Source organism: Nomascus leucogenys, chromosome X (genome assembly GCF_006542625.1).
Source record: "Nomascus leucogenys isolate Asia chromosome X, Asia_NLE_v1, whole genome shotgun sequence".
NCBI classification, from domain to species: domain Eukaryota; kingdom Metazoa; phylum Chordata; class Mammalia; order Primates; family Hylobatidae; genus Nomascus; species Nomascus leucogenys.
In genome coordinates this window covers 136,864,083-136,884,081 of record NC_044406.1, presented here as the reverse complement: position 1 = coordinate 136,884,081, position 19,999 = coordinate 136,864,083, and the positions used below count along the sequence as shown (strand labels likewise).

The 19,999-nt window shown below is 48.6% G+C and overlaps 1 protein-coding gene across 1 annotated transcript; it reads right to left on the bottom strand.

Moving 5' to 3' along the window:
• Nucleotides 1–9,193: 9,193 nt before the first annotated feature.
• Nucleotides 9,194–18,493, bottom strand: CNGA2 (cyclic nucleotide gated channel subunit alpha 2). Its single transcript, XM_003271846.3, has 7 exons — nucleotides 18,427–18,493; nucleotides 15,113–15,248; nucleotides 14,827–14,919; nucleotides 14,020–14,190; nucleotides 12,851–12,958; nucleotides 11,117–11,223; nucleotides 9,194–10,764 (listed from the first exon to the last, which is right to left on the bottom strand). Exons 2-7 carry the CDS (start codon nucleotides 15,220–15,222, stop codon nucleotides 9,359–9,361), a joined length of 1,995 nt encoding a protein of 664 aa, XP_003271894.1. The 5' UTR covers nucleotides 15,223–15,248; nucleotides 18,427–18,493; the 3' UTR covers nucleotides 9,194–9,358.
• Between the last annotated feature and the right edge of the window lie 1,506 nt (nucleotides 18,494–19,999).

Genomic DNA, 19,999 nt, shown 5'->3' with positions numbered 1-19,999 from the left:
GGCAAAGGCTCCAAGGGGGATGTGGAGATGAGGAGATCTGGGGCGGGCGCTGAAGAGCTTCCTCCTGCCATGCCCTGTGCCTGCAGCTGCCCTGCTCAAATTCTTTCTTCGCCAGGGGATCTTGGGGCGCTCCCATTCCTGGAGTACAGGTCGTGCAAAAAAGCTCCCGCTACGTGGAGATTGAGCAAGGGCTTGGCAAGCCCAGCGGCGCGCTCAAATCGCGGTGCAAGAGCGTCCCCACCATTCTTTATGGCCGGAAGTGGAACAGCAGCAGGGCGAGCTGTCTGGAGCCTGAGGCAGCCTTAGCTTGGTCAGCCAGGCGCGCAGCCCAGACCTGGCCCAGGCTGCTGCACCACCCAGGCCTCTTGCCCAGCCCACTTCGGTCGGCCTTCCAAGACTCGGATCCCGAAACTGTGCCCCCTCCAGCACCAGACAAACAAGCTATGTCTTGGTGGAGCAGATTCCACCTTCACAGAGCCAGAGTGCAACAGAATGCCAGAACAGAAGCGTCTCCAGAGACCTTACCCATTGTATAGATAACAAAACAGAGGCTACAGGTCAAAGAAGTGCCTTGTCCACAGGCAACCCTAGGAACTCCTGATTATTATCTCACCACTGTTCCCATCCAGCTTGAGTCCTGAGCCCCCGTGACCACCCACCTTGCCTTTCTAGACCAACAAAGAGAGTGGGTCTATGCCCCAGGGACTCAGACCCTCAAGAGCCAGAGACCCATGCCTACGGTTCCCTGGGATGCCTACTCCTCCAGCTGGCCTCTGATTCCATCACTCCAGGAAGAAGTTGGAGGGACTTGGATATGGCACAAACCCAGGTTATGAAACCCAGTTGGCATTTAAATGACCTAACAACAAATTGCCCAATTTAATTTGCTTACCCGATTCAATAAAGGAGAAACAAGAAACCCCATCTAATTAAAAACATTGATCCATAGAAACTGGCAACTCCAAAGGCCTGGCTGGAAGTTTGAGCTTAGACAAACTTGAGTGATGCAAGGGTACAAGTTGACATAAGACAAATCTATCCTCTGACTCCCCAGGAGGGCTGCAAAGGGCCTGCGATCTTCCTTTCTTAAAATAAGTGGGAAATTGAGCCCAAAAGGGAAAGAAATTTGTTCAGTTCAACCACTGAGATCACTTTAACTCCAGGATCTGTAGAGCCCAGGAGAGAGTTAAGTTCATGCTCCACTGAACCCCCTCCTGGCCACAGACTGGGGCCATTGGTCTTGCTCTTCAACACTCTTGCTCACTTGGCTTGTGGGACCTGGCATCTCATCCTGCTTGCCCATCGAGTTCCTCTGCATCCTTCAAGACCCTGGGCAAATATCAGGTTCCAGGGACAAATCTGTCCAAAGAAGACAAGACAGCAGCTTGCTGAGGCCCCCTTAGCACTGCCCAGTTTGAGTCATGTGAATATGCAGTTAGGCTGGCAGCGCTGGGAAAGAGCAGGGTCTTCCTCAAGCCTAGGGGGACCAAGGAAAGGGGCTCTATTGGATACTGTCCTCTTCCCCAGCTACCCTACTGTGCTATGTTCCAGATTTCCAGGAATAGAATAGTCCAAGTCCCCAGAAAACGGGAGTGGAACAGGACCAAGCTTAGGTTACAGGGCTCCCAGGCCAGTGTTCCTATGGACCCTCTCTAAGCATGGCCTTGGTCCCAGCCACAGCGTTGAGTCCCTTTTGGACCTGGGCTTAGCAAACATTTTATCTAGAAAGGCATCTTCATCACCCTCCCCGTCAGGCTAACTGTAACTGGCTTGGTGTCAGGCCCTAAATCAGGGCTAGATTGTCCTTCCAGGGAAATGTCTGCCTCAGAGAGAAGCAAAATCACTTAGTTCTTGGCAGCTCAGTCCCTGCCAGGGGGAAGTTGACCTGCCAGTGAACCCACAGCCAGTATGGCACACCACTCCTCCTGCTGGGGCCAGCTGGTACCCCAAGCCTGCCTACCTCAGCTCCCTGTTCAACTGGGGAGCTCTACCTCAGCAGAGCCCCCTGGGGACCAAGTCCACACCCACTCTCCTCCTCCACACACATACCCTCTTGCAAGTAGCTTTGGCTACAGGAGGGTAGCATGAATCTCACACAGCCCCATCCTCCGGGAGCAAGGAAGGGGGAAAGCCACAAATACAGATGATAGCTGAGTCACACTTGTTTGTAGGGGATCAAAGAAGGCTTTGGGAGGGAGGTGACATTAGAGGTGACTTTGAAGGATTACAGGAATGTTGCAGACAGATGTAGGGATAGAAGTAGGTGTAAGCTGAGTTTCTTGTGGGACAGCTCCAGTTGGGTTATGGAATACCAAGGAGTTTTGTGTGAGCAAAACCTGCAGGGCTATGAGGATGGGCAGAGGGAAGCAGCTGAAGATATGGGGTTTAGTCCATTAGAGAAAAAGGAGGAGGCCAGCCCCTAAGAAGTTCCCAGTATTGGGCATGTACAGAACACTGAGGTACCAGTAGCTGCTCTAGGTGCTACAGATGTAGTGGGGGCCAGCACAAAGGTCTGTCTCAGGGAGCTGACATTCTAATTGGGGAAACGAGCAATAAACAAGGAAACCAATGAACAGGAAGATCGTGGAGGGTGCTAAGTGCTGTTAGGAAAACCTCACAGGGTGCTGAGATCAGCATGACTGGGAGGCTGGGGGGTCTTTTCATTGTGGAGTCCTGAGGACAAGAAGCCAGCCACAGAAGGTCCAGAGGAAAAGAGAGCAACACAGCAAGACAGCAAGTGCAAGGCTGCCAAGGGACAGAGAAGCTGGGTGTGTTTGAGGAGCTCAGAGGAGACTGGAGGATCTGACTCCAGAAGAGGCGGGGAGAGAAAGCAAGTAAGGCCAAGGATGCTGGCGGGGGCTGTGCAACAGGACCTGGAGACCAAGCCATGAGTTTGAATTTTATTATAGGAGTAATGGAAGACCCCAAAAGAATGTAAGCAGGATGAGACATGATTTTCATTGCTTTTGACTACTCTGCTGGCTAGATGGAGAGTGGGTTGGAGGGGAGGGAGCAAAGGTGGAAACAGGGACACCAGTCTGGAGGTGACTGCAGTCATCCAGGAGAGAGCCCTGCACGAGGGCAGGAGTGGCGGAGGTGGAAGAGGTGCGTGGATTCTGACTGGACTTCGAAAAGTTATGCGGACGGGGTATTTTCTGGCTGATTGGATGCAGTGGATGAAGAAAAGAGAGGGATCCAGGATTACATCAGGGGCTTTGGCCTGAGCAACCTGAAGGACAGATGTGCCATTACCCACATGGGAAGATGAGCAGGTTCTCTAGGAAACACCAAGGGGTGACTTATGGTGGTGTTACTTTTCAAGTACCATGGTGGCATCAAGTAGGTATTTGGCTAAATGTACACAATCATCTGTGTACTACCTTCAAGTGACACTGGGACAATTATTTACATAATAATTTTATTTATGTCAATTTTAAGTAGGCTGACATTAGCTCCATGCTAACCAATCTTATCCATAACATCAAGGGTTTTTCAGACTTCTAGTATTTTTTTTTTCTGAATACAATAAGTAATGACAACCATAGTGCTCAAGTCTCCCCATAATTCCACCCTGACATTCTCTCCTTCCCCAATCTCCAGCAGAGTCTGGGTACCTAGCATGAACAAACTTGTACTGGTCATTGGCCTTGACACCCAGGAACCTCTGAGGGCCTTCAAAGGGACCACAGTGGGGCACAATGGGAAGGAGACCTTGTCCAATAGCTCTGCAAGGCCCCGGGGGGGCAGCCACCTAACTGCCTCAACAGGCCCTGCTCAGTCCTCTGCTGGGTGGAGGGTTCACAGAGTGGAGCCCACCACCCTTTCCTGAGGTTCATGCGCCCTCTGGTGGTAGGGTTCCCCATCTCTGTGCACTGGGGGCTTCCTTGTTTCCAGGCTAAACAGAAGACAGAGACCCTCTGCCTCGGATTCACCAAAGGGAGGGGATAAATGGTCAGACTAACTTTAAGCCCCAGACTAAGGAATAGATGCTTCTGAGGCTTGGACTCAGGCTGGGCTGGCCAGGCAAGGACCACCACAGGTCACACCAAAAGAAGAAGGAGTGTGGTGCGCAGGAGAGGGGACTTTTGTTTTCTATAGAAGGTCACCAATGCAGAGAAAAGCAAATTGACGGCCATATGCAAATAGAGCAATTTACCTTCAATGGGTATTTTCAAATGAAAATAAAAAACATTCCAATTTAAACATTTTAAAATCAAGAGCAGGAAACATCAGGCTGTGCTGAATAAATCCAACACATAATGGAAAATGTACTTCAGTTCTTATGTTACAGCCAGTTATAGGAGAGAGGCGGGGGCGGCGGCCAGCAACAGACAGGAGAGTCACGCTCTTACAGAGAAAGCAGCCCGAGAGAGGGTGGGTGAGGGGTTGGCCAGAGACAGACACTGCCTAGGCTGACATCCAGGTCCTCACACAGGCATACACACACACACACACACACACACACACGACAAGCTGCACAGATATTCCTTCTGTTGTTCCTTCATCCTTTTCTCAATGAACAAACTGTCATTAGATGAGAGTATATTATTGCTAAACAGACACTTGCAGACCAATGTACAAGGGAGTCTCACATAGAAAGCTGTGGTAGGACTCGGAGAAGGGGCCTGTGAATTTAATCTCAGAAGAAAAAGAGGCAGAAAAGGGTAATCCAGGCAGAGGGAACAGCATGAGAAAATACCTGAAAGCATTCCAAGACCTTAACACTAACTTCTCAAAAAGGAAGTTTTCATCACCTCTAAAAATCAATTCAATGTAATTTTATTAAGAGCAGGAAATCTAGACCTTCCTCTAATGACAATCCAATAGTCCACCCTCGCTGTCATCAAAAAAAAAAAGTTCAACCCCCAAATTAACAGTAATTAGCCTGAGATATTGTAAATGTGGCTCTACAGTCTGAAATGTAATGGCAACTTCTGTCAAAAATAGTCTTATTTCCACTTTAGTCTCATGACTACAATACTATAGTGCTATCCCTATAGTATCTACTACAATACAGTATATCTGAAAAATATCTGAAAAAAATGCATTGGTGCATCCATCCACTTCTATAAAAATAGGAGCCACACAAAGATCTAAAAGAGTGCTGCCTGCCCAGATCCAGAACAGAGAAAGTTAGTGTTAAGGTCTTGGAATGTGAGCACATCGTTTGTAGTGCTATCCATTCCTCTCCTGAGATTTTCACTTACTACTGGAAATCCTTAACCAATTATAATAGCTTTTTTCTCTTTATTTTCAAAATGACTTCCTTTGCTTTGCTTAGACACTCTGTGCTCTCTTTTTTTTGGCGGGCGGGGAGGGGCGGGTAACCATAGTTCATCTAAATGCAGCTTTTTCTGAACCTTAAAGATAGAATCCCGTTTTTAATGAACTGAAGTAGCAAAATCATCTTTTTCATTATTTTAGGAAATAGCTATTGCCAAAGTGAAGGTGTAGATAATGCCTAGTCTTGTTACATAATGGGGATGTGGTTTGCAGAATTTTCTTTATAAAATTGTAGTTTCAAGGGATGTCAGTGTTTATGCCACTTTTCCAGTTCCAAAATGATTCCATTCCATTGTAGAAATTTGAAGTATGTAACTTGAAATCCTTAATAAAATTTGGATTTAATTTTATTAAAAAAAAAAAAAAGAAAAGAAAATACCTGAAAGCTGAAGAGAACACAGACATTCGAGACATGGCAAACAGTTGTGAGAGATTGGACCCAAGGATATCTGGGGAAAAGAAAACCAGAAGAGGGTGGGAGCTGAGCCCTGGAGTCTGTGTCTCGAGCCAGTGAGCTCCCCATGCGGTCCAGAGAAGGTGCCTGCCTTGCCCTGGGGCAAACCAAATCCGAGACACAATGTCCGTCCCATGATGTGGGCTGGAAATCAGGCACCTGTTGGGGCTGGGCTGAGGGTGAACCAGGCTCCAGGGAGAACACTGCAGATTTCTTGCTGAAATCAAGGCAAAAAATTTCAGTGCAGCCATCCCCCTGCTTCTGGCCCCAGTATCATCTTACGCCTGCAAAAATTACATTTTGTCCTGGTTCTAAGACACGGTAAAAACTGAACTCGGTGCAACCTTAGCAATGAGGTTATTGGCAAGGAGCTGGCTGGGTCTCCAAAGACTCCTCCTGTTGCGTGGGGTTCTCTTGAAGCAAAGGGGTTTAGAGCTTTTTCTCCAAGCCCAATACCCAAAGGGGGCTGTACACAAAGCACTGCTCCATCATGAATGCATCTCTCTCCTGCTGCAACTTTCAGGGACCAGGACCTAGGCATGTGTCATGTTGCAGATCCGTCCAGGTGAGTCTTCCCCTGGTTAAGATTTCTTCCTCTAAGCCAGGGAAGAGGTCAAGAAACTACACTAAATGTAAAAGAAGCCTGGCCAGAAGGATGAATTCACATAAAAAGGAATGGTAATGCCAAAAGCACAGGCAACAGAAGCAAAAGCAGATGAATTGAATTACAACAAGATTAAACACTTCTGCATACCAAAGGACACAATCCACGTGGTCACACAGTAAAAAAGCAACCTCGAGAATAAGGAAAAGAGTTGCAAATCATAGCTGATAAGGGTTTAATATCCAGAATATATAAAGAACTTCTACAACTTGACACTCCAATTAAAAAATAGCCAAAGAACTTGAATAGACATTTCTCCAAAAAAGATATACAAATGGCCACTAAGCTTGTGAAAATATGCTCAAAATCACTGCTCATTAGAGAAATGAAAATCAAAACTACAATAAGATTCACCTGACACCCATTAGTATAGCTACAAAAAACACAGAAATTAAGTGATGGTGAGAATGTAGAGAAATTGGAACCCTTGTGCATTGCTGGTAGGAATGTAAAATGATGTCACTGTTTTGGTGACACACAAAAAAGAAAATGTTCTTCAAAAAATTAAAAATAGAATTACTAAGCGATCCTGCAATTTCATTTCTGAGTATATGCCCAAAAATCTGAAAACGGGGTCTCAAAGAGCTATTTGTATACCCATGTATACAGGAATATTCACCATAGCCAAATGGTGGAAACAACCCAGGTGTTCATCAAGAAATGAATGACTAAGCAAAATGTGGTGATCTATACAATCAAATATTATTTGGCCTTAAAAAGGAAAGAAATTCTGACACATGCTACAACATGGATGAGTCTTGAGGATGTTATGCTGAGTCAAATAAGCCAGGCACAAAGGACAAATACTGTATGATAGCACTTATATGAGGTCCCTAGAGAAGTTAAATTTATAGAGACAGAAAGTAGAATGGTTGCTTCCAGGGGCTGGGTAGAAGGAGCAATGGGGAATTTTTATTGGGGACAAAGTTTCAGTTTTGCAAGATGAAAAATTCTCAAGATTGTTTTCACAAAAGTGTGAATATACTTAACACGACTGAACTGTACACTTAAAAGTGATTACGATGGTAAATTTTATGTGTATTTCACCACAAGAAATACATGAATAAATAAGTGGTGTGCATGTGAACAGGAAGGCCTCTGAGTCTGCGCCTAGATTTTCTTGCCCACTAATTAGTACTTTTCCTTTAGGTTCCTGATCACGTTATAATGCCCAGCTGAAAGACCTGATACTCCAGGAGATCTTTCCCAACTCCCGCAGCAGAGCCAATGCTTCTGTCAAGGCATGACTGCTGTCAGGGAGAAGCAGGGGAGTTTTGGTCAGCTGTGTTTCTTTGCTCATTCATCCATTCATTCACTCATTCACGTGTTCACTTACGCCCCCAATGAATAAATGTGCTCTGAATGCTCCTCAGTGCCAGCTGTGTCACTGAGGCTGCAAATAGACGCATGAGGGAGACTGTCTTGGCCTTGTCCACAGTCAGGAGGGGAAACCAAGTCCACTAAAACTGACCGCACATTATAAAACCAGGACAGAAAGGCTCTGCGCTGTGGGAGGCTACAGAGGAGGTAATTGACTAGTGTGGGAGTGGTTGCAGTCAAGTGGGCCTTCTGCGAGAAGGTGGTGCCTGAGCTAAGCCCTGGAGGACCCATAAGGCTTAGGCAGGCAGGGAAAGGTGGGAGAGTGTATTTCAGACCGAAAGAGTTCTGGATAGGGGCGAAGAAGAGTACTCTTTCCTTCATATCCTTGCGTTTCACATCTGCAGGTTCAACCAACGGCAGATTAAAAATATTCAGGGAAAAAAGTAACAGATCAAAATAATACAAAGAAAAGATACAATATAACAACTATCTACATAGCACTGACATTGTATTAGGTGTTACAAATAATCGAGAGATGACTTAAAGTATGGGAGGATGTGCATAGGTTATATTCAAATACTACGGCATTTTGTATCAGGGACTTGAACATCCACAAATTTTGGTATCCATGGGGACTCCTGAAAGCAATCCCTGATGAATACTGAGGGACAACCATGTAGCGAAAAGAGAGGGATTAATGGAGGGAGGGAGAGAATGTGAACAGCAGAGTTGAGCAAGAACCACAGATAGGTCAAAGGAATTTGTTGACTCATAGGTGCCTCTAATGTAGATATTAACTTGAAGAGCCTCCCCACCAGCAGCAGTTTTCAGGGCCTCTTTAGGAGTGCTCTTCATAGGGGAGGGATGGCCAGACCTGCCAGCTACCTCTGTCTTCAGGTGGACAAATGCCAGTTGCCTTGCTCCTCACTCCCTGCCCTGGAATGGACCAGAAGCCGGGTCTATCTCCTTGGTCCACAGAAGACTGCAGAGATGCCATCCTGGCTAGCAGACAGAGAGATCAACCTACGGAGCAGGAGCTGGAGTATCTGATGGGGAGGAATAACCCTGAGTGGGCCCCCTTCTACCCCCTCCCAACAACACTATCACATCCCTTGGCCTGTCTTGGGAGACAGACACTGGGTACCTGATCTAAATGTCTATAGTCGGTGCTCGAAGTACATGCATGTGCAGGGAAAAAGGGAGTATTCAGAACACCTGTTAGAAAAAGTGGGGGCCAGAACCAAGGGAGGAGTCGCTATGTGCAAAAGAGCCAGAGGGGGGCAGTACTGCAGCAAGGTGTATGTCATTTTGCAAGTGGCCTTCTTCAGAGCAGATCATTGCCCAGGCTCCCAGTCCCAGGACAGACTCCTGGAAGACAGCTGCTCCCTTCTCCCTTCCTGAGACTTAGGCAGGCCAAAGGTCTCGGAAGCCCAGCCAACACAGTCTGTACTCTCCACAAACTTGGGCTAAACTTGGCGGCGGAATCTTGGCTGTTTAGGCCAAAAACCCAGGGTCAGAGAGGCTTTTGGGAGAATTCAGGGAACATGAGGGTAATGCATGTAAATCCGGAGATCTAAATAGCTCCTCTAGCTCCTGGGATCAAGGCCAAGCTTGGAGAGGCAGTCGGGCCCCAGGTCTTATGGCTTGTCAGCAGCAGCCAGCTCGGGGCTGTTCATCCCATCAGACAGGTAGTCATCTTCATTGTTCTGTTTCATCTTGGTTTCCAGAACCGTGATGCGCTGCTTGAGCTTCTGCTGGGCCCCCGTGTACTCAGCCAGCAGGCGGCCAAAGCGAGTGTACAGGGTTTCCATGTTGGTCTCCAGCTGCCCTAGCTTCTCCTGCACATCGACCTCCATGCTGGTTGCCACTTCGTTCTCATCCAGCAGTCCCTCCTTCATGAGGATCTCCCGACCCCTCTCTTCTAGGACTTTCTTGGCATCAGGGTACTCAGTCACAGCTTCCATAAGATCATCCTTGGACAAGCAGAAGAGATCTGAGTAGCCCAGGCTGCGGATATTAGCCGTGCGTCGATTGCCCATTTTACTGCCCTTAATGTTAAGGATACTGATCTCGCCAAAGCAGCCTCCAGCCGAGAGCAGAGCATACTGAGTCACACCATCATCAGCCACCACTGCCAGTTTGCCCTCCTTAATGATGTACATCTCCTTGCCGATGTCCCCTTTGCGGCAAATGTAATCCCCAGGACTGAAGACCTGAGGACGCAGTTTCAGTACCAGCTCTACCAGCAGGCCAGCCTCACAATCATGGAAGATGCGCACTTTCTTGAGTGTGGACAAGTGGACATTGATGGCTATCTCAGCCCTGAGCTTGGCTGGCAGATTCTTGAGAATTTCTCGCTCATCCACTGTCTTCTTATTGGTCCACAAGTAGTCAAACCACCTAATGACCTTGGCTTCCATCTCCTTGCTGACCTTTCGGAACTGCATGTAGTGTTTCACGGCATCGATCTTAGCCTGGAACTCTGCCCGGGTGGCATTCATGTTGGAGATCATGGAGCCCACATTTCCCACGATGGTGGCAAAGATGAGGACGCCAATCAGGAAGTCAAAGATGACAAATAGGTACTCCTCATCCTTTACAGGGGGTGGTGTCTCCCCAATGGTAGTGAGGGTCAGTGTGGACCAGTAAAGGCAATAGATGTATTCTCTAGCCAGGTAGCCATATTCAGGGTCAGTGATGTTTGGGTAAACCCAGGTGTCGACCCCAAAGCCTATGGATTTGGAGATGGCATAATAGATGCAGGCATTCCAGTGGATGATGACCAAGATGTAGAGGACAAGGTTGCTGATGCGGAAGATGTTAGGGTAGCTGGTGCGTGTCTCTGTCCGGTCAAAGAACTCAAACATGCGGGCAAAGTGCAGCAGGCGGTTGAAGCGCACCTCGGGGCTGTGGATGTCCACAGCAAAATAGATCAGGTCAGTGGGGATGATGGAAGCCACATCCAGCTTGAACTGCAGGGTGTGGATGTAGTTGTCTCGCAGTTTCTTGGTATCTTTGACCAGCAGCCCCTGCTCCAGGAAACCTAGTAGAGATGAAAGCCAGCATGTCATCTCTGCCCTCAGGGTATATATATATATATATATATATATATCCTTCTCTGTAGGCTAATATCTCTAGGCAAGGAAACTACTGCTCACTGAAACTTCCTTCCCAAGGAAGGATATAGCTCACATACCAGGGCTGGCCAGAAGGATTCTAAGAGAACACCCCCAGATCAAAACCTCTCTATGCATGTGGGACCATGAGGTTCAAAGAAGGGTACTCACCTACCAGAGTCCCACCCAAGCAATTCAGCCCCACACCACGTCCAGTGGGCTTCCTAAAAATTTGGACTCAGGCCTTCGGATTTACCTGCATCCCAGTTGCTCACTGACCTGTGCGCAATCGGATGAAGAGGTCCGCAATGTAGACCACATCTGAGACATAATCCAGCACCAGCCACACCAGGTAGTAGCCTTTCTGTAGGTCACTGAAGCAGGCTCTGCAGGAGGACAGGGCTAAGCTTCACCTCCAAAGCCAGCCAAAGGTCCCTTGGAGGCCCCAAACTGAGTGTTCACTGTGTGCAGGGCTTGGGATGGCTACCAGGGGCGTCATTTAGTCACAGTCAGCCTGAGGCCAAGAGATACTTATCTACAAGTAACTTCTGCCCCACCCCTCCTCATTACATCACATCACTACATAGACAGCACCATTAACCATTAATTTTCTGTCTCACCCTCTGAACTGTGAGCTCCAGGAAGGCAGGGACCCCTCTTAGTCATTACGGCATGCCGCATGCCTGACCTAGGGCAGTGGGATCTGAGCGCTCAATGGCTGTGAGTTGAATGAATGAACAAGTCATTGGAAGAACAGACTGCAGCACACGACTGAACCATCTCCATGCTCATCTCTTCAACATGCATCTTATTCAGCACCCAACAAACAGCACTAGCCAATACACGTGAGAGGGAGGATAGTAGTGGGAATGGAGAAAGGTTGGAGGTTGCAGAACTTTTTAAAAGGAAGTGGCAGGATTTGGCAACTGAGTAGGGAGAGGACTGGGGAGAGAGCAGAGTCAGGGACACAGCCCAGGATGATTGTCCAGTGAGTGTACTAGTCAAAGGGGAGAGCCGTTAACTCTGACTACTTGGTCACATTTAGACTCAAACTCCAGCCCCCTCCCCTTCACACTGAGACTGCAGAGCTGGCCCATGCCAGTGACGGCTCACTCACAGCCACAGTAGCTGGCCATCCCGAGACAGGGTTTTCATACTTGCTGTTTCTTCTGCCCAGAATGCTCCCTCCACCACCCTCAAGTATCTAATTAGCTGCCTCCCTCCCACGAGCTAAGCCATCACCTCCTCAGAGACGCTGATCCTGACTGCCCTTTCTCTAGCCACCAGTCCCTGGCATCATCCTGGTCATTTGTTTCACTTCAGGTTTACAGTCACTGTCCGCCACTAGCCTGGGAGCCCCAGGAGAGCGGAGACCATGGTTGTGCTCACCACATTATCCCCAGCACGGAGCACACATGAGCTGCTCAGTCAAATCCTTGCTGAATGAATGACTGGGATTGGGACAGAGTAGGATGGGGAATGCTGCCAAGGAAAGCTACATGGAGATAGTGGCTTTTGAACTTAGCCTGCAAGGAGAAGAATCTCCATAGGTGGAAAATGGAAGGGAAAGGGAATTTTCTCTAGAGGAAACGGCGTGTTCTGATCCAAGAGTGGTGAATGCTGGGGCTGGGGTGTATCCAGAAGGTGTAGCAAGAGAAAAAGGACAGGTCCAGAGGAGTTTGAAGGCCATGCTTAGGCCTTGAACTTCATCCTGTGGACAATGGGGAGCCACTTAAGGGTTTGTGAGGAGGGAATGGCATCACCAAATCCTAGTTTTCTATCAAGTATGTTTGTTGCAAATGTGGAGGATGCACCCTAGGTGTGTGGAGCCACTGTAGTTGTCCCAGACACAGGACAGACAAGAAATCTTCATGGCATATTAAACGGGGAGAGGCTTGGGGTTAACAGAGAAGTTGGAGGTGCCACTGGTATCCAGGGACTGCTGCACTGTCAATCCCGGGGTCTGAAGACTGGGTTGCTTTGGCCACCCCTCCTGGGCCCCACCCTGCTCACCTGGCCACCAGCAGGCACCAGTTGTAAAGGACAGGCATGGCAATGACAAATAGCCAGCAGTAGTACCAATCCCCAGCTGGGTCCAAGACAAATAGTTCAAATTTCTTCCTGAGAAGACAGACAAAGGCAAGGCTTGGGGATCAGGTTCCCCAGTGTGATAGCACCCCAGCTCCCAGAAACCAGAGGTGCCTGAGAAAGCAAAAGCACTGCCGAAGGGTACATGTGGGGTGAAAGATGGGTTGGCTGAGGGCCCCATTTTTCAGGGAACTACAACCTGGTACTGGGCATCTGAGTGGAACTCAGATGGGCGGGGGCACCCATCTTCTCATTCGGAACCTAGATAGGTCCATTGGTTCCCATGCACCTTACAGGCCCCTTGCCCAGAGGGCATGTCAAGGGGCAGAGCTTTCAGTAGCGGTGGGTCTCAGGGCCTGGGCAGGGATTTCCACAGGATGGTAATTGGGGCTTAGGCCTATTCCCACATCCCTCCCTAAAGAGAGGTGCCCCAGGCGAGTGAGCACCATGAGCTTCCTGCCCACCTCACCCTCCCTTTTTGGTCATTGGCCTCCAGCCTCCAAATCACTTCCCCGGATGTTGTGTCCTGCTTTGACAAGGGATGTTGTGTCCTGCTTTCTCTCCACTGGCCAGAGGTGGGGAATGGCAGCTTGGCCAGACATCTGCAGTTGCCTTCTCATTCCTCAAAGTACAGACCCTCCAGCTCTGCCTTCTCTGCCCTCCCCATGCTATCCTGCTCCATCATCCAGCCCTTCTCCTCCAGCCCTATACATGATCTCTTCAAAGACCCACTTCCTCGCCCACAGTGGAGCTGAGATTGGCATCCCCTCCAGGGCACTCCCTGAATGCACCCTCTCAGTATTTCCTGACCACTGGAACTGGGCTATACATTCATGTGCAGCAAGAGGACATCGGGCAAGAGGCAACTAAGGTGAGAAAAGACCCCAGAGGTTCTCATGGCAAATAGGCCACTGGCTGTTGGGGAAACAGTGGAAATATTCTGGAGGTGAAAACATTGCAAGTCACCCTTGCCCACCACTCTCTTTACTACAGCAGGGCTTGTCATAGCCCCTGACAGTAGCGTAGAAACCCCAGTGAGCTCTTCCATTGCATGCTTAAAGCCCATTTGAGCCCCACAAGCTGAACAGCTGTACTTGGTGCCTTTGTCCTCGCCATCCTTGTCGTCTTTGCCATCCCCCTGCTGTGTGGTCACAGTCTGGAGTTCAGGCCCACGAAAACGCTCGAGGAATGAGTCAGGCCTAGGTCCCTCCTCTCGGAGATTCTTGTTGGCCCACTCTCTGATGATCTCCACCAGGCGAACTATCCTAGAGGTGAGAGAAAAAGAGCCTGAGCCAGAGCCAAGACTCATGCGGTTCAGAGAGCACCTGTCCCCAAGAGCTCACTGTCTGCTAAGGAAGATGAAAGAAGGACAGTGAAACCTACAAACAGGCCAGACCATGATTTCCCGTGTGCTAAAAGCTGGGGTAGAGGCCACAGGGCAGGGGGCTGGGGCTCAGGCATGACCCTGCATGCAGTCCAGGGGGAAACTGCTGTCCTGGGAAGACTTCCTATAGGAAGTGCCATCTCAGTTGCTCAGAAGAGCAAACGGGGGGTCTTCACGGCAAGTTGGAGGTTGTGTTAAGGCAGGAACTGTCAGGAGTAAAGCTTGCCCTGAGCTTCCTGCTTTCCCCGTGGAGCCTCTCTACTGGGAAGGATATCGCTGTCTGACGCTGAGACAGCCGAATGTGAAGGGAGGCCTCTTCTGGCCCCTCTGAGCTTGCCTGCCTTGGGGTTTGCCCAGACCTCAGGAGGAAAGAATGAAGTTTGGCTACCACCGACAGTGCTCCTTGGAGGTCTTGGTGGACAGGACTAGTGGGACCGTGAAGAGGAGGGCAGTGGTAGCCACCCTGACAGGCCCCATGCATAGGAAGGGGAAGCAGCAGGGTAGTGGTGGGACCCACCTGCGGAAGCCACTCCTTCCCCGCTGTGGGGTATCCATGTCTGCCAGCCTCTGCAGTTCTGAGGAGGTGTCATCGTCAGCTGCAGAGCGTGGCCTGCAGAAAAAAGAGCAGGGTTGACCCAGGGTTCTCAGGGCATGACTTGTCTCCCCTCCTGGGTCATGCTTAGAAATCCCATGTTCCTTTTAGAGGCTGTCCTGGAGACAAAGATTGCTTGCTCTGTGACAATGAGGCAGAGATGGGAAGAAGTGCCAGCCTCTGTACCTTCCCTGATACCATGCAGACTCACCTGCTGCTTGTCCTGTGGTCATCTTTGCCATTGGCCTTGATGGCAGGGGGTGCATGCTGCTTGTGATTATTGGCTGGGGAGCTCTTCACACCATTGATTTTTTCGGTCATCTTCCATGTACAACCAGAGCACTTATCTGCCAGGAAGAGGGCCAAGAGGAAGGTCACAGAGGGCCAAGAGGAAGGTCACAGAGGACCCTGACACCCACGAGAGTGGGAGAGCGGCAAGTGAACAGGATGGATCAGAACCCAGGCCCACCTGGCCAACCTCAGCACCCTCAGGCACTGCTGTGGCAGTCGGGGCAGTAGGATTCAGCATTCCCTAAGTGCCAGGCGCCAGGGGCCAAGAAAATGAGGGTACTCCCCCAACCCTAATATGTAATTGTAAATGGAAACAGTGCTAAACTACAAAAAGCGTTTGCTTTTCTATTTTACCCCAGGATTTTTTTACATGCAAACTATCAAAGCTAACACAAAACATAACTAACAAAAACCGTTTTTGTTCGTTTTGTTTTGTGTTAGCTTTGATAGTTTGATAGTGAGGGCTCTCTCCTCTGCCCACAGCAGGAGAGGGACAAGGGCAGCGTTCTGTGCCACAAAATCCCTCTGGCTGCTCTGTGAAGCCTGCATTAGAGGGAGAACAAGGGCGAAGGTTGGCGCGGAGAGGAGGCTGGGCAAGAGTACCAATGGAGCCCAAGACAAGAGGGCGGAGTGCGGAACTATCTAGGAAGGAGAATGAATGGGACTCAGAGGAGTGGGTGTGGGGAGCAATGGAGAGAGTGGGTGGGATCACAAAGAAAGAGGAGACAGAGTGAGGGTCTGGGGCAGAGTTGTGGAGAACCCCAATATTTAAGAGTTGAACAGAGGATGAGGTGTCCACAAAATAGATGGAGAAGGAATAGCCGAGGAGGTAACAATCTAGAGGAGGGACAGAAGATTGTGTCCCACAGCGTCTCTTGCCACAGAGTCAGGAGATACTTGGAGGAGCTCTTCCCTGCCAGGGCTGGTTGGCATGTCCTACCAGGTGTGGGCAGAAATGGTCAGCATGACCCCCAGATTTCCCACAGCCCATGCTGCGGGACCCACAGTCCGGAAGCTGTTCCTGGAGCTCCCTCAACCCCCGCCCAAGCTTGTTCCAGCCTCTGAAGCTGTCACCATGGCGATGGCAGGCACGTCAAACAGCCTCAGAGATGCTCACCTGGTGCTCTCTGCGGGACTATGGCACCAGGATAGTAACGAGGGCACTTGAGGGAAAGGGACCAGCATCACTGAGTCCCTGCTTGGACCCTGGAGGCAGCAGACCATGGAGACAAAAAGTTTCAGGCAACACAAACAAAGCCAGAGCCATTCGCACCAGAGTTTCAGGGCTGGCCTCCTGGAAAAGCTGGTGTTGAAGATGAAGCTGGCAGATCAAAAGGGCTGTAATCCAGGGCCAGGCCAGTGCTGGGGGCACAGCATATGTTCACACCCTCTCTAAGGTTCTGTCACAAAGGCAGATTCCCCCACCCCATGAGCCCTGCTCCTTCTGTACCAGGAAACAGATCCATCCCTGAGCCTGACTGCCTGCACACCCTCCCCTTTGTCAGAAACTGCCCCCTCAGGCTGCTTGCTGGAAACAAGGCAGTTGGGCTGGTGGGTCTCATGTATACACCCTCTCCAGGAAACCTCAAGTCCCAAGGCTCCAGCTAACATCATGTCAAATCAGCTCCTCCTCAAAGTTACCCACCTCTGAAAGGGGCCTGCCCTCTTCCCAGTCACTCAAGCTGGAAGCCTGGTGTCAACCGTAACTCCTTATTTCCTTTATCACATCCAAGCAGCGTCTGCCCTGAGTTGATTGCCCCCACAAAAAGTGTCAAAGTTCTGTCCACCCATTGCGCTCCATCCCCAAGGCCCTGGACTGGTCTCAAGCCTTCAACATGGCTCTCCAGGCCTGCTGCAGTGGACTCCGGATGGCTCAGGGTTCACTGGGGTCTGGACTGGAGGGGGCCCATGAACACCAGTGTTTACATTACAGGTAAAGCTCTCAGGGGGATGTATCCCTCCCCATATCATGAGAGCAAAGAAAAAAAGCTAAGGGTAGAGCTCTGGGGAGCTGCAACCATGAAAGACAGCGGAGGGGCTGGGTGAGTGAAGGAGAATGAGGCTGGGGATGTGGGAAACATGAGGGAGTTCCCAGGGAAGGCAGACTTTCAGGAAGGGAGCTGTCTGCAAGGCCAATGCCCCCCTCCCATATCAGGAAGATAAGTGCTCTATGTGGGGTGCTTCTTCCCCCTGAGCTGAGAGCTGGTGCGGGCACTGGGTGGAACAATAGCGGCCTCGCTGGGGACCTTATCAAGAGTAGTGTCAAGGAGTGGTGGTCAAAGAGAGCTTGTTTCATGAAGTTTCAAGCGAAGGGTAGGAGGGAACAGATAAGAGATAGAGCACGTAGCTCAGTCTTTCTAAGAGACTGGCCTAGAAAAAGAGGAAAGATAGAGTGGGAACTGGAGGAGGATATGGGGCTGACAAAGGTTCTCTGTCTTGCTGTTGCTGTTATTTTCTATGTCAAGAAGATAATAAAGCAAGCTTAAAGGTTTTGAGGAGGAATTCAGCAGATAATAAAAATATGTGTGCTTGTGAGCCACTCTAGTTGAGGCTGGAACCCATGAAATATGGGTGGAATGGGAAGGTTCAGGTACCAGAGGAAGTGACAAGAGACAGATGCAGGACAATGGGAAGGGGTTGCTGAGAAACAGGCCACAAGACAGTTGAAGGGATTCACTCTTGCAAAACCCCAGTGTTCTAAGTGAAATGGGAGGGATGGGGGGATCTCATCTTCAGAGACACCAGACAGCAGTAGGTGCAGAATTTGGAGGAGGCCAGAACGTTTGCAATAGCTGCTGCAAGGACAGACAGGGGATACCAAACAAGTGTGAGGACAAGAAAAGGCTTGGCAAGGAAGACGACAGACCATGTACCTACCAAAGAGAACAGAGATGGACAACAGATCTTCGATGAGCAGTGGGATTCTCAAGGAGGGTGGTTTAACAACCTAGAGTAGGGCATGATTATTTGGTAAAAAGTCCAAACACAGTCAAGGTGGAGTTGTAGGCCTCTTTTCTCCTTATCCACACACAAGTTGAGCAGCCAGCCCAAGACTTTAAAGAAAAACCAGCCTAGTCAAGGAGTTTATTGAAAGAATTTTGAGGAAAATTCCTTCCTAGAGAAGTCAAGTCAGGGTGAGAAGGAACAAGTTCGTCATATAGCCAAGATTAGAAGTTTCAGTTCATGGCCCATTCATTCACTCATCTATCTCACGCACGTCCCCAAGACACCTACTATGTGCCAGGTCCTTTGCTGGGTGCTGAGTTTAGAAAGAACAGTCTGGCAGTCTCGATCTCAATGGTGCTGCCAGAGTAAGAGATAGACAGGAACACGATTTATCCCAAGTCACTTCTCTGTTCATGTTCTATTCTGCTTCTGAGCAGCATCTAACAGCTTATCCACTCCATCTTTCTTGAAATAATAGAGTCTACTCTCCTCGTTCTCCTCCTCCTCCCTGGCCACTTCTCAGTGTTCTTTGAAGAGGCGTCCTCTTCTTCTCCAACTCTAAATGTCGGAGTGCCCCAAACTCAGTCCTTCAATGGACTTCTTGTCTTTTCTCTCTTCATCACCTCCTTCTCCAGTCTCATGGCTTTAAATACATCTGTATGTTGATGACTTGCAAACTCTTAACACCAGTTCAACCTATCCCATGGATGGTAATTTACCTCCCTCACATAACCACTTGGATTTTGAATAGGCATCTCAGGCTCCATATGTCCAAAAGTGAGTTATCTTCCCCTCAAAAGCTTATCCTTCCATAATCATCTGCATCTCAGTAAAGGCAAAGGCATACTCCCAGTTACTCAGGTCACAAACCTTAGCATCATCCTTGACTCCTCTTTTTTTCCTACCCCATGGACTCTACATATATGCAAATCATATGGGCTCTACCTTCAAAACATACCTCTTATCCAATCACTTTTTATCTCCACCATCACCATGTTAATCAAAGCTACCACCTTTTCTCAGTGCCTGGAGCATAGTAGGTGCTCAATAAATAAGTTTTAAATGAGTAGTCTATGCACGGTCCCTGCATTTTTCCCAGTCCATTACTCCCTCTCTTTTCACTTTCATTGTACAGCATAAGATTCTGCTATATCAATTATTTGATTTTCAAGGAACATGCAACACTTTTCCTCTTAGCCAACATGGGGTAACAAGGATCAGATTTTTCCTCCAGAATGAAATAACCAAACATAGAAAAAATATGCGACATTTTATATACTATTATAGGAAGCATTTTATATACTATTGAGTTCGAAAGACAATACCATGAAAGAAAACATTGAACATAGATGCACATTAAACCCAACATTTAAAAGAATGCAATAAACTGAACAAAATATCTGACAGAGAAAGAAAAAGATTGATTTTCTTATAAACAGAAATCTTACAAATCAATATATTAAAAAAAATAAAAACAGTAAAATCACAAAAATACAGGTGCAAGGATGCTAGTCACAGTGACGTATACCTTAATGAATTAATCAATTAACCGAGTGAACCAAGACCATAGGGTGGAATGCTATGCAGCCCTTAAAATGGTATTGCTATTGTGAAAGACTGCTTCTTGTCAGGGGGAAACCAGGTTTCGAAATGGAATGTTCTGTTATGTTAATAATTTCCATGCATGCATGTGCGACATATATTCACACATAGATACATAAACTCACAAGATCAAGACTTTATTTCTCAATTCTGAGGGTGTGGGGAAATTGGTTTCTTTTGTATATTTTTTATAGTGTCCAATATATTCTGTATTGTAATGTGTGATGTCTGTAGTCGGGAAGGGAGGTTATAAGGCTAT